This window comes from Lampetra planeri, chromosome 5 (assembly GCF_965212315.1).
Source record: "Lampetra planeri chromosome 5, kcLamPlan1.2.h2, whole genome shotgun sequence".
NCBI lineage: Eukaryota > Metazoa > Chordata > Hyperoartia > Petromyzontiformes > Petromyzontidae > Lampetra > Lampetra planeri.
The window spans coordinates 23,705,527-23,718,732 of NC_136111.1; the positions used below are offsets into that span (position 1 = coordinate 23,705,527).

Sequence of the window (13,206 nt, forward strand, 5' to 3'; positions counted from 1 at the left end):
TGTTATGCAAGTCCAAGTCGAGTCGCAAGTCATCAAATTCATGACTCGAGTCTGACTCGAGTCCAAGTCACATGACTCGAGTCCACATCTCATAGGTGGGACAAAGTCATTGTTATGCAAGTCCAAGTCGAGTCGCAAGTCATCAAATTCATGACTCGAGTCTGACTCGAGTCCAAGTCACATGACTCGAGTCCACACCTCTGCCCTTTGATGTAGGGACGATAAAAAGAGGGCGAAAAGGAGAGATCTCTCTCTTACTCCAGCATCAGGCCACGAGACGCTCTCCAGCCCAGCGACCCGGACGTCCATGTGACGCATCGAAGTACGCTGCGAGCACGGGATCAACGGACCGCCGTGGGCACCTAACCGTGAGTAAGAAGGTGAATTCGTATTATAAGCAGATAAATCGGGAATAGGCATAAAGGTATCAGCGTAGGCCAGCCTCGTCGATTCATACTGACTCAACAACAAGTCCCAGGTAGCAGACAATAAATCATTAATAGCTGATCGTGGCCTCGTGTGATCTCGCTGAGAAGTGTGAACGCGTGTGGTACTGTGTACACAGTGGTTCGCCACGTGGGAGCGCTGCGCGGAGCTGCACGTGTGGGTGCGCATGTGTTCACTACGTGTATGATGCAGGTGCGCGATCATAACGTGAGTATTCAGTGTTGAGACGAGTCGCGTGTGGGGCTGTGTGTGGGTGGGGGCGTACGTTCGCTACGTGTCGGATACAGGTGCGCATTGGTAACGTGGTTATTCGACATGGAGGCGAGTGCTGCATAGGGTTGTAGACGGGCACACGCTCGCAGCGTGCGAGAGCTGTACGTAGCGGTGTAGAAAGGGGGAGTATGGCGTTTGATTGATGATGCTGTGCGTACGTATCCTCGCAGTATGGGAGCGCTGCGCGAGGCTGTAGGAGTATGGGCGTCGCGTTCGAATGCCGGCAAAACCCTAGCGGGTATTAGGGCGGTGCGGTAACCCAAACGGAATAGGGGATGCAGGCAGGGGTGACCCCGGGGGCCAACGGCCCCCACAATTAACCTTATACTACATTTGAACGTATTGGCGGTACACGGTATACAAAAAGCACTTTATCCGCAATTTTTTTTTATTTTCTTCCTACAATTCACAACCACCGGTCAGAAAAATATTGCGGTGTCAACATGAGTTATCGTGATGTCCAAGCAGTTGAAATGCGAACGTTATTGAGCAGCTGAACACGAAGCTTCACCGCGTGTCGCTGTTTCGCAACCCCCAACCTGATCACGATTGACGCTGTTTTGACTCGCAGCCCGAGACTTGGTCGCACGGTCAGCGTTTAGGTTTAGAGAAATACGAGCAAATGACCTTTCATGAAAAATACTGCCTACATTTGGAAAATAAACACCTTGTCCTTAAATAGCATTTGCTCGTTCCCGAAAGACTTTTATTTTTGACCTAATGTATTGTTGCCATCGCAATAACCCCATCCCTAGCGATGTCAGCGCTCTACCTTGGCCTTAAAAAGACACAATATGTATAGCAGACGATGTTTTGTGCAATAGTAGCGGAGAAGGGCCACTGGCCGAAAGGAGGTCGCCCTACACCGCCCTACGGGATCCGTTCTCTTTAGAGACCGCGGCGTCGTTGGCGACTGAGTTCAGATGGCGGCGAACTGCGCGCGACGGTAATCGGCTGGCGCTGTAAATCGCCGCGGTCCCTGCGCTGCCCCCGGCAAACTCGACTGATTGCGCGGCCTCCACGCGGCCTCGCAGGAGACCTCACAGGTATAGCGTGGCGTTCGTGGGGGGTTTAGCGCGGTGGACAGCTTCTTAGCGATCTCAGAACGTCCTCACGGCGTTCCGCCACTCGACGGTGGCGTCTCTTAAACAGTTCTCCAGCGTTATCGTGTGCGCTACAATCCTTCTAGTGCTGCCGCTGTGCTAGCTCAGCGCTGTAGCTGTGTTCTAGCGCTCACTCTTCAAGCTCCCAGTGCTGTAGCTGTGTTCTAGGGCTCACTGTTCAAGCTCAGTGCTGTAACTGAGTTCTAGCGCTGACTGTTCAAGCGCTCAGCGCTGTAGCTGTGTTCTAGCGCTCAGGTGGCCGACTCAGATGGCTTGGTTTGTCCGGTAAGCACGCGCTGGGCCGGCTTCACTGCCGCAGCTGCGTGGGCCTCACTGACACCGCGGCCTTGCGGCGCTGACGCAGAGAAACCGCCGCGCTGCTGGAGTCTGGTGACAAGTTTTGGGTTTATTTTGTTCAACCCGTTGAAAACTACAACATGGGACCTTTTTTGCCAGTGTTATTGTATTAAAAAATAAGAATAGGTTTCGACCCGTTCTAGAAATAAAACAGGTGTTAAGATGTCCAAACGCCAAATAGAAACATTTTGGAAGGAATCATGGCTACATTAACCACACGTACTTGTGGCGAACAAAAAAAAACGTGCTCTGAAGGCGACCAGTACAAAGACAATGCACTATCAGAGCACTTATAGGGTGAGCAGTGACAAAATATTGTCTTATTAAATAACTAAGAATACCAGTTTTTATTGATTACGAATGCACATTTTTTTAAACATAAGAATAGGTTTTATTCTTTCTGGCAATAAAACAGGTGTTAAGATATTCAAACATATAGCTGCTCACCCCGAGAAATAAATGCTCTGATACGTGCATTGCCTTCGGCAATCGCTGGTTTGACACTGGTGAGACAAGGCCATCAAGAAGGATGTCTGGTGTAGGCCGATCACTTCCAAAGACAATGCATATATCATCAGAGCATGTTTTGTTTGCATGTTCACCACAAGTACGTGGTTAATGCAACATGATTCCTCGCTTAAGGTTTATATTTGGTGTTTGCACATCTTAACGCCTGTTTTATTGCCATAAAGGGTAAAACCCATTATTTTTTCATACCGGTGAATACTCAAGAGACAAGGATGAGTTTAATTTTCAAGGGTGACATGCGTTGACAGAATTACAAAGCTATAGCATAAAAACTAAGACCAACAATGAAGCAAAAATAAATCGACAAAAAAAACAACGAAATACAAATTATAGTAAAAAACGGCGTTACTTGATGAGTCAAAAGTAGTGTTCATACATAATTAATGCTGAAGAATATATATTTCCAGCAACAGAAACTGGATTGTATAACACACTTAAAAACAACATGAATAGTAAAGTTAAGGCTAAAGAAACATCAAAATACATTTTGGCTGATTATTGCACGACTATGGAAACAGACAAAAATATACGATATGTTAATTATGTCAAACATAAGCGACAGTCAAGTGACATCTTCGGGGAACAATCCCAGCGGGGGAAGACATAGAACACTGTGGACGCAAGGGCATCGTTTGGCCGGAATACGTCGGTGAGACAGAATGGCAGTTTCTGTCTTGGCCTGCGGGATACAAACGTGGCACTGTATTTGTCCCCGAGTGCTCAATTGGCTAAAGAACCTGGGATACACGGCACAATTTTAACAACTCAAGAATGGTTAGACTAGAGCACACAACCAATAGACATTGCTGAGGGTGTATGGAATAACGTATTTGAAGACAATGACCGATTAACTAAATATACATGTGAGATTCCTTATCACTACCTGACTACCATGCACACACTTTGGGAAAACAATCTGCAGTGATCCAGATAACCACAACAGCTTCAATTTTGTAACAATACTGCCCATTAATGTCCATGATTTCCATCCTACAGCAACTGAATACACATCTAGGACTACACCATCATCCATAAACCCTCGATGCTGATTTGCATAGCTATCTGCTATATATTGTTTTTTACAAAACTGCTGGAATAATATCTTGGTTGTTTACACACCTTTTCTTTCAGCGTTAAACCCATTCTGACTGGGATATTTTGGACAGATGAAGACTACAATCCCCTCACTGCAGTCGAAATGTCTCATTAAAATATCGGCTGGTGGTGCCCAAATATATTGTCAAAAGTATAACGCACAAATGTAAAAAAAAATATTAATTGCACAAACAAAACAAAGACCCGGTAAAGCCTGTATTCACCTCACTGTAATGATACAATCGTTTTATTGGCTCAGTAGTGATGGATAAAACAAATAATGGCTTGCCTTGTTTTACAAGTTGGAAATTTGGGTTGTGGCTTGCAGCACCCACTCACATGATGATGTGAGTGCTGACCGGGAGAGCCCAGACTCATTCTATAAACTATGTTAAGCTAAACTTTTAAATTTTACCAGGTTAGGCCCACTGAGCTATATCGCTCTTTTTCAGAAGTGACCTGGCCATAAATGATAGCTCAACGAAGTGGCTTATCAAGTGGAAATGTATCAGCCAAATACTCTAGGCACATGTTTCTAAATGTGGAGGGAAAAACCAGAGGACCCGGAGTAAAATCTACACGACCATGGGGAAAACATGCAAACTCAAAATATATAGACATCGATTCCACGACCTCATGTATAGCAGGCGAGGCAGTTATCTCGCCACCGCGGTGCCCATTCACCACATAGTGGGTGAGGAGAGGTAAATAAGGGGTCACCGTGCTATATTTTTCCTGGGCTCAGCCGAGTAAAGTACAATTTATACACTATATTCAGAAACACCACAATGATTAAAAAAAAATCCAAATATTAATTACTCCCAAACACAAATGTCGGTAGTGGCAGAATACGTGTGCCAACAAGGACTCTCAATTTATTTTGATAATGTTGAAGTTTTGTGCAAAACTAGTTACTACTCGGCAAGACTAATTTGATAATCTATTATTAACCTTTCTGAAAGATACAGGCTCAGTGCTGCTTGGAAGAATATTATCAAGTAATACACTGTTTAACTGCATGCCTATGCAGGTCACCATACGCCTAAAAAATTAACCTGTAAAAACAAAGTTTTTCACTATAAATCCTTTATATGCGTGGCATCGGTTTTATTTTATTATTCATTTCTGTTTTTCTTGAGTAAGAGTTTTATTTTTATCACATTGGTATTTTAAATTAAATATGAATTGTTTTTTTTTCTAAAAAGTGGAAAATTATGGGAAAAAAATTTCACGAAAAGAAATTGTCACGCACAACGAGTCTGTGCAAAATGTCAGCTCGATTGGATCACGGGAAGTGGGTTAAACAACGACCGAAAGATTTGCACGGTCGTAAGCGCGCAAGCAAGCAAGTGAACTTAATATAAAAGATTTAAAAAGGAGACTTGGGCTGGTGTACTTCAACTTCTCAATTCCGTTGTCACTGCTCATACACCGCAGCAACGCTCATCGCCAAACCCACCCTGTTCATTCGTTTTCCAGTCCCTTTTAAACCTCTCCGCCCTCCAACAATCAACTTTTTCAAATTTCCCGCTCTTCCACGATTTGCTCTCTGCACCAATCCGATCCGTGTCATCCACTCACCCATCGGATTGCGTGTCTTGCATGTCAGTGCTCACACCCCCAATGTCTATTCCCTGCCCGAGCGTGCTGTGTGTGCATGACGTGAGTGGCCCCTGACCCCTGACCTCCAACCCTTCTCTGGTGCATCCCCCGTGTGCATGATTGATGTGTGTGGCGTGTGTGATATCGAGTGTGGATGGTATACATGTTTGTGTGGTGCGGCTGTGTGAAGATGGGTGGGTTATCCTCGACACGTCCATGGTGATTAACTGTGAGCAGCTAATAACAAGTATTGCGATTTCTTGCACCCACCAAAACGGCTGGATGTGCAAGCATGGTGTACATACATAACGTGCATGCATAATGCACGTTGTTGCATGCACATTTTGTATGTTGATTACCCTATGAATAACCCAACCAGAAATGGATATCCATTGTAAATTATATTCATACATTAACCCTCCTTCCTCTGGCCTTCGCACCTGATTTTCTCACAAGTGACAACATCACATTTATCCCTCTATTTTAAACCAAAACAGGATTTTTCCACAACTGGTTGTCGCCTGATGATGCTGGTTGTAATTACCAGTGAAACGTCAAACTCGAATTGTTGTGGTTTTACTCTCCAACACACCGGGTGTGCCGAACTAGTAACGAATTGGAATGCTTTGTTTACGTGCCAAACCTAATTGGCTGTGTTGGCTGGTGGCGGGTTTAACGACACATTTATATTTATGTAGTGGTAATAACTACTCGCTGTTCAGCGATCTGCGAGAGAGCGGATCGAAAACACAATTGTCCCGCTCGGTAAACGGTCAGGGTCAATTGAGGTAATGTAGGATCCAAACGCCAGATTGGGAAGGACCAATCAGAAGGTTCCACAAAATGGCCTGGGATTGGACGAGCCCAGCCACGAACCAGTATAAAGGCCAGAGCGCTGAGAGCTCTGGGCAGTTCTGCCTACACGAAGACTCAAGCTGGCTGAAGACAGCTAGAACCCTGGACCAAGCCTTCCAGCCCTTGTAAGGGCTGAGGCTCTGTGTAACCAGTGGTCAAGGGAGAATAGGTCTTGGATAGGCAGGACCCTGGCTCCCAGCCTTCCCGCCCTTGTAAGGGCGAAGGTCCTGAGCGACCAGAGGTCGGGGACCCACCGGGCTAGCGGTGGGTCAGTGAGCCTCCCCTAGGTCCCAGTCGGAGGAAGCTAGGTTAGCAGGGAGATTGAGATAGCTCCTGCCAAAGTCCGGAGGCTGTACCTCCTTGGGATAGGAGATAGACTTGAGTGTTAAGCTTTGCTAAGTCCGGAGGCTGTACCTCCTCAGGGTAACGGGTAAGGGATTATGTTAAGGAAACAATAAGCAGTGTGTGCCTTAAGGAAGGAGTTTATTTGTCCATCATTTACAACACTACATTTACGTAATCTAACCCAAAAACTTCAATTATGGTTAATATTTTTGTGTAGAATGAAAAATTCTGATTTGAGAACAGCAGCTAATCTGAATGCGACTGCGTGGTTCTGGGTAGGTGTCACAGGGCTGTGTCTCGCTTCCTGTGGAGGACATTATGAGCCGTGCAGCACCGAGGCCAAAGGATGCAATTCAGGCCCTGTGCCGGCTGCTCTCCAGCCTCGGGCTTGGCACGGTCAGCCCAGAACAATTTCGGCAAGCCAAGTACGACCGACCAGAGAGTGTACGTCCCTCTCCTCACTTTGTTTTTACAATAACCATCACCTATTTTACAATGATAACTTTTTTTGTAATAATCATCTCTTGGACATTAACCACCATTTTCTAGTTTTTGTTGTTGCAAAATAACACTCACCAGTTTTAACAATAATCCTTATTCCCTGTTTTACAACAACAATCTTCGTCTATTTTACAGTAACCATCATGGCCATTTTTACAATAACCATCATAGTCTGTTTTACAATAACTGTGGTGGTGTTCACTATAGTCATGTGTCACTACTCGTGCTGGGAGCAGGTACCTGTATTCTGGTTTCTCCTGTCCCGGGTGCTTGTGTGCACCACGGGAGATGCTGCTGCTGCTGCTGCTCCGGTGGTGGAGGAGAAGGGGAATGTGGAAGTGACAGCTCTGGACCGAAAGACACCTGATGGTACGGGGACACGGGCATGGGGACATAGGAGACTTGAGAGACTTGGGTCATGTGGGGATGCAGGGAGTTTAGATTTGAAGCCAAGTCGAGAGCAGAGGACAGACTGGAATGAGTGAAATTATGTATAAATTTACTTAATGGAACTAAATACAATAAATTCCAGTTTTTTAAAATATAGAAATGCATCACATAGTCATATGACTGGGGTTTCCTGCAAAAGGATGTGAGGCAAACACATTTTTTGTGAAAAAATAGACATGTAATTCCAGATAAATGTGTCCCAATGGCATACATTTAAAAAGGAATCCTTGGTGTGATGCACAATGTCTATAATACAACAAATTAAAATTACTCCCTACAAAAGCACCATGCCGATGGATTCTAGAATCCATTGTACTCACATCTTGCCGCATTGCAGCCCATACGAACTACACTTGGTGTTCCCAGACAGTCTCTCCAATAGGAACCAAGTATTACCCTGATTATATTTTTTAAGTGGATGAGGCCGGGTGCATTCAGGGTGATCCATACCGCGAAAGGGCATTTGGGCAATGAGGCTCAGTAAAGTTAAAACTCAAAGTATTTCTTGTTTAAACCAATCCTACTGGGAAATGTTTGTCAGGAATGATATGTTAATACGATCTGGTCTGTCTGCATAATAGACTGACAGACCAGCCTCTGATGGGGCCTCTAGACAACAGACTGGTGCCTGGCGTGGTTTCCCTCTATGCGTAGATGTCATCTCCACTGTGAAGGCTGGGCTGCTGCATCATGGTTACGTGGCCCCTGAGATCTTCCAGCCGGGGGGAGCCCAGCAGCTGGGTTCTCTGGAGCTGCTCCTCGCATTCTCATGGCTTCTTCACACCACCCACTTCCCGGTTCGCCACCTGACCCAGGGTGCTCTGCAACTTGACGATGGTGCCATGAAATTGTTTCCTGTGAGTGCATAACATACCTTTATTTCTCATCATTAGATACATCCTCTAAGTGTGAAAATGTCACTTAGGCCATACAAATAATTCATAATCATACATTTCCTCATTGTTGTGTTATATTCTAGGTCTAGAGTTGTCAGCAAATATTGCACAGCACCATTGCTTTCTTCTGCTATCTCACTCGGCTATTACAGTAAATACATGACGTCAAAGGTTTATTCGAACCATCTCCATAATAGAGGTTTTTGGGTTAGATCGCGTAAATATATAAATGTGTCATTAAAACCCGTCACCACCCGACACAGCCAACTGGTAAGGTTTGTCACGTAAACAGAACATGCCAACTCGTCACTAGTACAGCACACCTGTGTGTTGGAGAGCCAAGCCACAGCATTTACAATCTGAGTACGACGTTTCATCAGTAATTACAACTAGCTTCACAATGAGACCTTTACCAGTGGCAATATATAGTAATAGGTTTTTACCCTTTTAACTGGTACAAAAACTGACACCTTTATACAAGGCATCATGTTTGCAATTGTACCAGTTGAAAGGCTAAAAACCAATTACTATATTTTGCCACTGGTAAAGGAGGTTTTATAGTGTAAATGCTTACCCCGAGCTCTCAATACTCTGATAGTGCGCTGTCTTTGAGTTGTACGCCTTTTGGCGTCATCTGGTCCAACACCAATGGAGACTAGGCTCTAAGAAAAGCTGTCTTCGGGTGTGGACCAATCAACTTCAAGGACAGTGCATATCATTATCATCTTCAGAGTTGTTTCTTTTTGTTTGCATTTTGACTGCTTGTGTTGTGGTTATTGCAAACATGATGCCTTGTATAAAGGTGTCAGTTTTTGTACCAGTTGAAAGGGTAAAAACCTATTACTACAACTATCTTCATCAGGCGACAGCCAAATTTGTGGAGAAGTCTAACTGTTTATTGGTGTGGTTACATGTCGTTGCATCATTACGTTGCCTCAGTAATCCCTCCCCCCCACATTGTGCAAGAGCGCAGAAGCGTGGTCAATACATCTACGCCTCTATATAAGGAACGCAGTGTGAGGTTGAGCACAGTGTGGATGAGATGAAAGAGTCTAATAGACCGAGTTATTAACTTTGGTGGAGGAATCAAGGATTGACGTCCACAGAAAAACAGTAATCATGATAGTAGTTTGCGCTCCATCAACGTAGGAATAGCAAAATGGACAAACTCTCAAAGTCCCGTCGTGGCTAGCAGACGTCGGCATTTAGCTGCTGAAAATTTTGCCGAATGCAAGAATAAAATCATACTGACTGCTGTCCAGTGAATTTTCGAGCTTTCTTAACGTGTTCTGCTTTAACTACTTTCACGTTAACTAGAGCGGTGCTTTCTTGAGGCTCTGACTGGGGGAATGCTTCTCACTGCCTCTCAAACAGGAGCTCGCAAACAGTGAGCTGCCCGGTGAGGAGCAGTGGCACCTGCGCCCCGTTGATGGCGCCCCCTTGCCCAAGGATGGCGTGCACTACGCACTGTGGCTCATGGGGAAGCTGCGTATGCGAGTGCGGGCACTGCACAGTGCGCGCCAGCAGCTCTGCACCCTGCTGCACCATGTACACTCGACATGCAGGCAGCCACACCAACCTGGCAAACACCTCTCCGGCACCGAGGCATACCTGCTGAGACACCCGAATAGACTGACGCAGGTGAGACCAGTCACGTGGACTCACACAGGTTTACAAGCACACAGATTTACACAGGTATGGCCTGTCTTGCATGGATTCACACAGGCTCATACTGGCTCTCACAGATTTACACAGACTGATACAGGCCCACACAATCTCACACAGGCTGACAGACTTGCATAAGTCTGACATTGACTCATATGGGTACGATCAAGCCTGGAACCAGGGCTTTGCAACCAGGGACCCATAACTAGGAATCTAACACAGGGAAATGAATCGCAGACACAGGACAATAAATATGAGATGTAAAAAACTTACCATTGAACTTTGTTTAAAGAAACAATTGTAACTCATCACCTTATCACCACTAACTCCCTGACCTTGCCTGGTTTCTGCTATGTGCAGGTGTAATCTCTATGGTCATTGACGGAGGGAGTGGTTTATGGGACAGTGTCTCATTTCCCAGGTCCTACAGCAGCTTGGAGAGGAAAATGCCAGACTGGAGGCCTTCATTGAGTGGAGGAATATGGAGCCTGCTTTCTGGCAGTGGATGGTGAGCATGACACCAGCTGTAGTGACACATCAGGGCACAAGATGTTTTCTGAGTGAGCGCCTAGAAACCTTGTGTAGAGTGTCCTGTGTGACCTGAGTTCTATTTCAATTATGGCTACCATCAGTGGTGATATCTGAACTGGTGCTGGTGTTCCCCTTCACCAACCCACACTAACCAGCATCGTGTAGTATGGCTAAACAATCATGACTGAAACGGCATGGGGAGACCTTTATTCAGCAGTGGACTGATAAGAGGCTCTAACATTTTTTAGTAATATGCATTTGTGGACTTTTCGGCTAATGTAACAAACATGACAGACAAAGCAGATTGATAAATGAACATAACAGTTCATTTTAAAGGAACACACATTACAAATTAAACATCATATATAGGTGTTAAAAGACTATAAATGTCATCGTGGCCAAAGCTGTTGATGCCACCAGACCTCACCAAAACTTTCTGCCCTTTGCCAGATCCCGCAGCTGCTGCACAGTAGACACATGACCTCCAAAATCTTCCCTAACAGTCACATATTATAGGGCCTTAGACTTACATAGACTAACAGAGGCCCATAGACTTGCACAAACACTCATAGGTGTGCCCTAATAGTCTATTTCCACCATCTGCTCTTAGGTCTCCCTCTTGGTCGCAGGACTTGTGGAGACAACTCCAATGCCTGTCTCTGCGATCGGCCCACACACTGTGCACACGTCCTACTCAGCACAACCATTTTTTGTCTAATCACATTTAAGAAAGACAAGATGCGAGAATCAAATGTTGACCTTGAATGACATAAGCCACTTCGTTGAGCTATAATTTGTGTCCAGGTAGCTTCTGAAAAAGAGTGAATGGTAAACAAAAATAGTTTTATAAAAGAGTTGTACAGATTCACGGAATTTTGGAGAGAACGAAAATTACCACATACCATCTATAATGGTTGCTGTGCTGTGCTGGTTTCTAGGAGAGTGTTGTGGAAGTGAAGCTGATTCAGCAAGAGCATCGGGGTCGTTGCCCCAGCTCAGCTGTGCCATGTCACCGGGGGACGGAGGGGGTGCAGGACATGTGCCTCGATTCTCGGCTCGGCTCGGTGGGCAAGAGTCTCGCGAGGATTGAAAGGGACGTGCACTGCGCGCTGTGGCGCAGTCACGCTACGTGGCTCAGTGAGGTGCGGCACGACCCCACGGCACTGTCATGGTCTTGCATAACGGAGTTAGGGGTTAGTAGGGTCGCCGGAATGTGACAATACGATACACCATATGATACAAGATCCACTATAATCTGCGTATCGTCCGTTTTACTGAATGTCGCATCGTGACCATCATGGGTCATTTTATTTTTATACAATCTTATTTCTTGACAAAATATTAAATGATAATTAGATCTCTAAATAAATAGTTCCATTTAAACTCGTGCTTTGAAAAATAGTTTTCTTTTTATTACACGCTTTTATTTAACTCGCTCCGTCTGTTGTCGTATCCTTAAAAAATATTGTAACTCAATTTTTACCCACTTCCCAATGTGCTATCGACTGCAAACTTGGTATACTTATGTCATACTGATGAGAAGACTATATTCTATCATAAAAAATAAATATGTTTAAACATTTTACACGCTTTTATTTAACTCTGTTGTCGTATCCTCAAATCTTGTAACTCAATTTGAACCGTCTTCTTAATGCCGTATCGACTGCAAACTTGGTATAGGTATGTCATACTGATGACAATACTATATTCTATCATTACAATTTTTAAATATATATTTTTAAACATTTAACACGCTTTTATTTAACTCACTGTCTGTTGTCATATCCTCAAATCTTGTAACTCTATTTCAACCGTCTTCCCAATGTCGTATCGACTGAAAACTTGGTATAGGTATGTCATACTGATGACAATACTATATTCTATCATTTAAAATAAAAAAAATATTTTTAAACAATCTTTTTTACGGCTCTAATTGTCAACGCTCAACTCACATTGCCTCTAAATCACCACGGTCCCTTACGCTGTGGCAAGCTGCAGGGCCACTTCCTGGAGTCGTGGAGTTCTGCCATTACGAGTACGGTACATTTCATTAAAGCGTGTTTAAAAAAAGTATTTTGGAATATTTTATTTTAAATGCAGTTTCTGAGCACATGGCAAAATAGCCAAATCATTAAGCGGCTAGCAACAAACAGCACTATCAAAGTAGTAATAGATAACAGTTAACACTTGTTTTTATCAGCATGGCAATTATGTAATGTTGTAATTCTTGCATTTTATACAAATAATTAATTCACTATTGTTTAACTTGGAGTATGTGTAGATTGTAAAGTTGCAGTGATTACAATAATTATAATTATGGCAGGCTTGTTGATTGAACAGCATTTAACTATTAGTAATTTTAATTTCTACTGATACTTTTTATTCTCAAGTACTGCAAAACACAAAATTTATAGTACACATGTTAAATACAGTTGCAGAGTTGAGGGAAACTGATATCCCGATTATCGTTTTATCATGAAAATTTATATTGTAACTAGCGTATTGTGAAAAATGACATTACGGGAATCCCAGGGATTAGTAAGGAATGTCCGGGATCT

The 13,206-nt window shown here is 44.1% G+C and overlaps 1 protein-coding gene across 20 annotated transcripts in view; it reads left to right on the forward strand.

The window, feature by feature from the left end:
- Positions 1-1,611: 1,611 nt before the first annotated feature.
- TEDC1 (tubulin epsilon and delta complex 1) overlaps positions 1,612-13,206 on the forward strand; it is a 38,359-nt gene continuing 26,764 nt past the window's right edge. For 19 of the 20 annotated variants that reach the window (XM_078595062.1, XM_078595061.1, XM_078595063.1 and 16 more), the window contains exons 1-7: positions 1,612-1,766; positions 6,885-7,049; positions 7,343-7,475; positions 8,211-8,413; positions 9,827-10,093; positions 10,539-10,625; positions 11,587-11,790. In XM_078595062.1, the coding sequence (XP_078451188.1) occupies positions 6,924-7,049; positions 7,343-7,475; positions 8,211-8,413; positions 9,827-10,093; positions 10,539-10,625; positions 11,587-11,790 (1,020 nt within the window). In that variant the 5' untranslated portion in view covers positions 1,612-1,766; positions 6,885-6,923. The remainder of the gene's footprint in view (positions 1,767-6,884; positions 7,050-7,342; positions 7,476-8,210; positions 8,414-9,826; positions 10,094-10,538; positions 10,626-11,586; positions 11,791-13,206) is intronic. The other variant, XM_078595081.1, reaches the window with a different exon arrangement.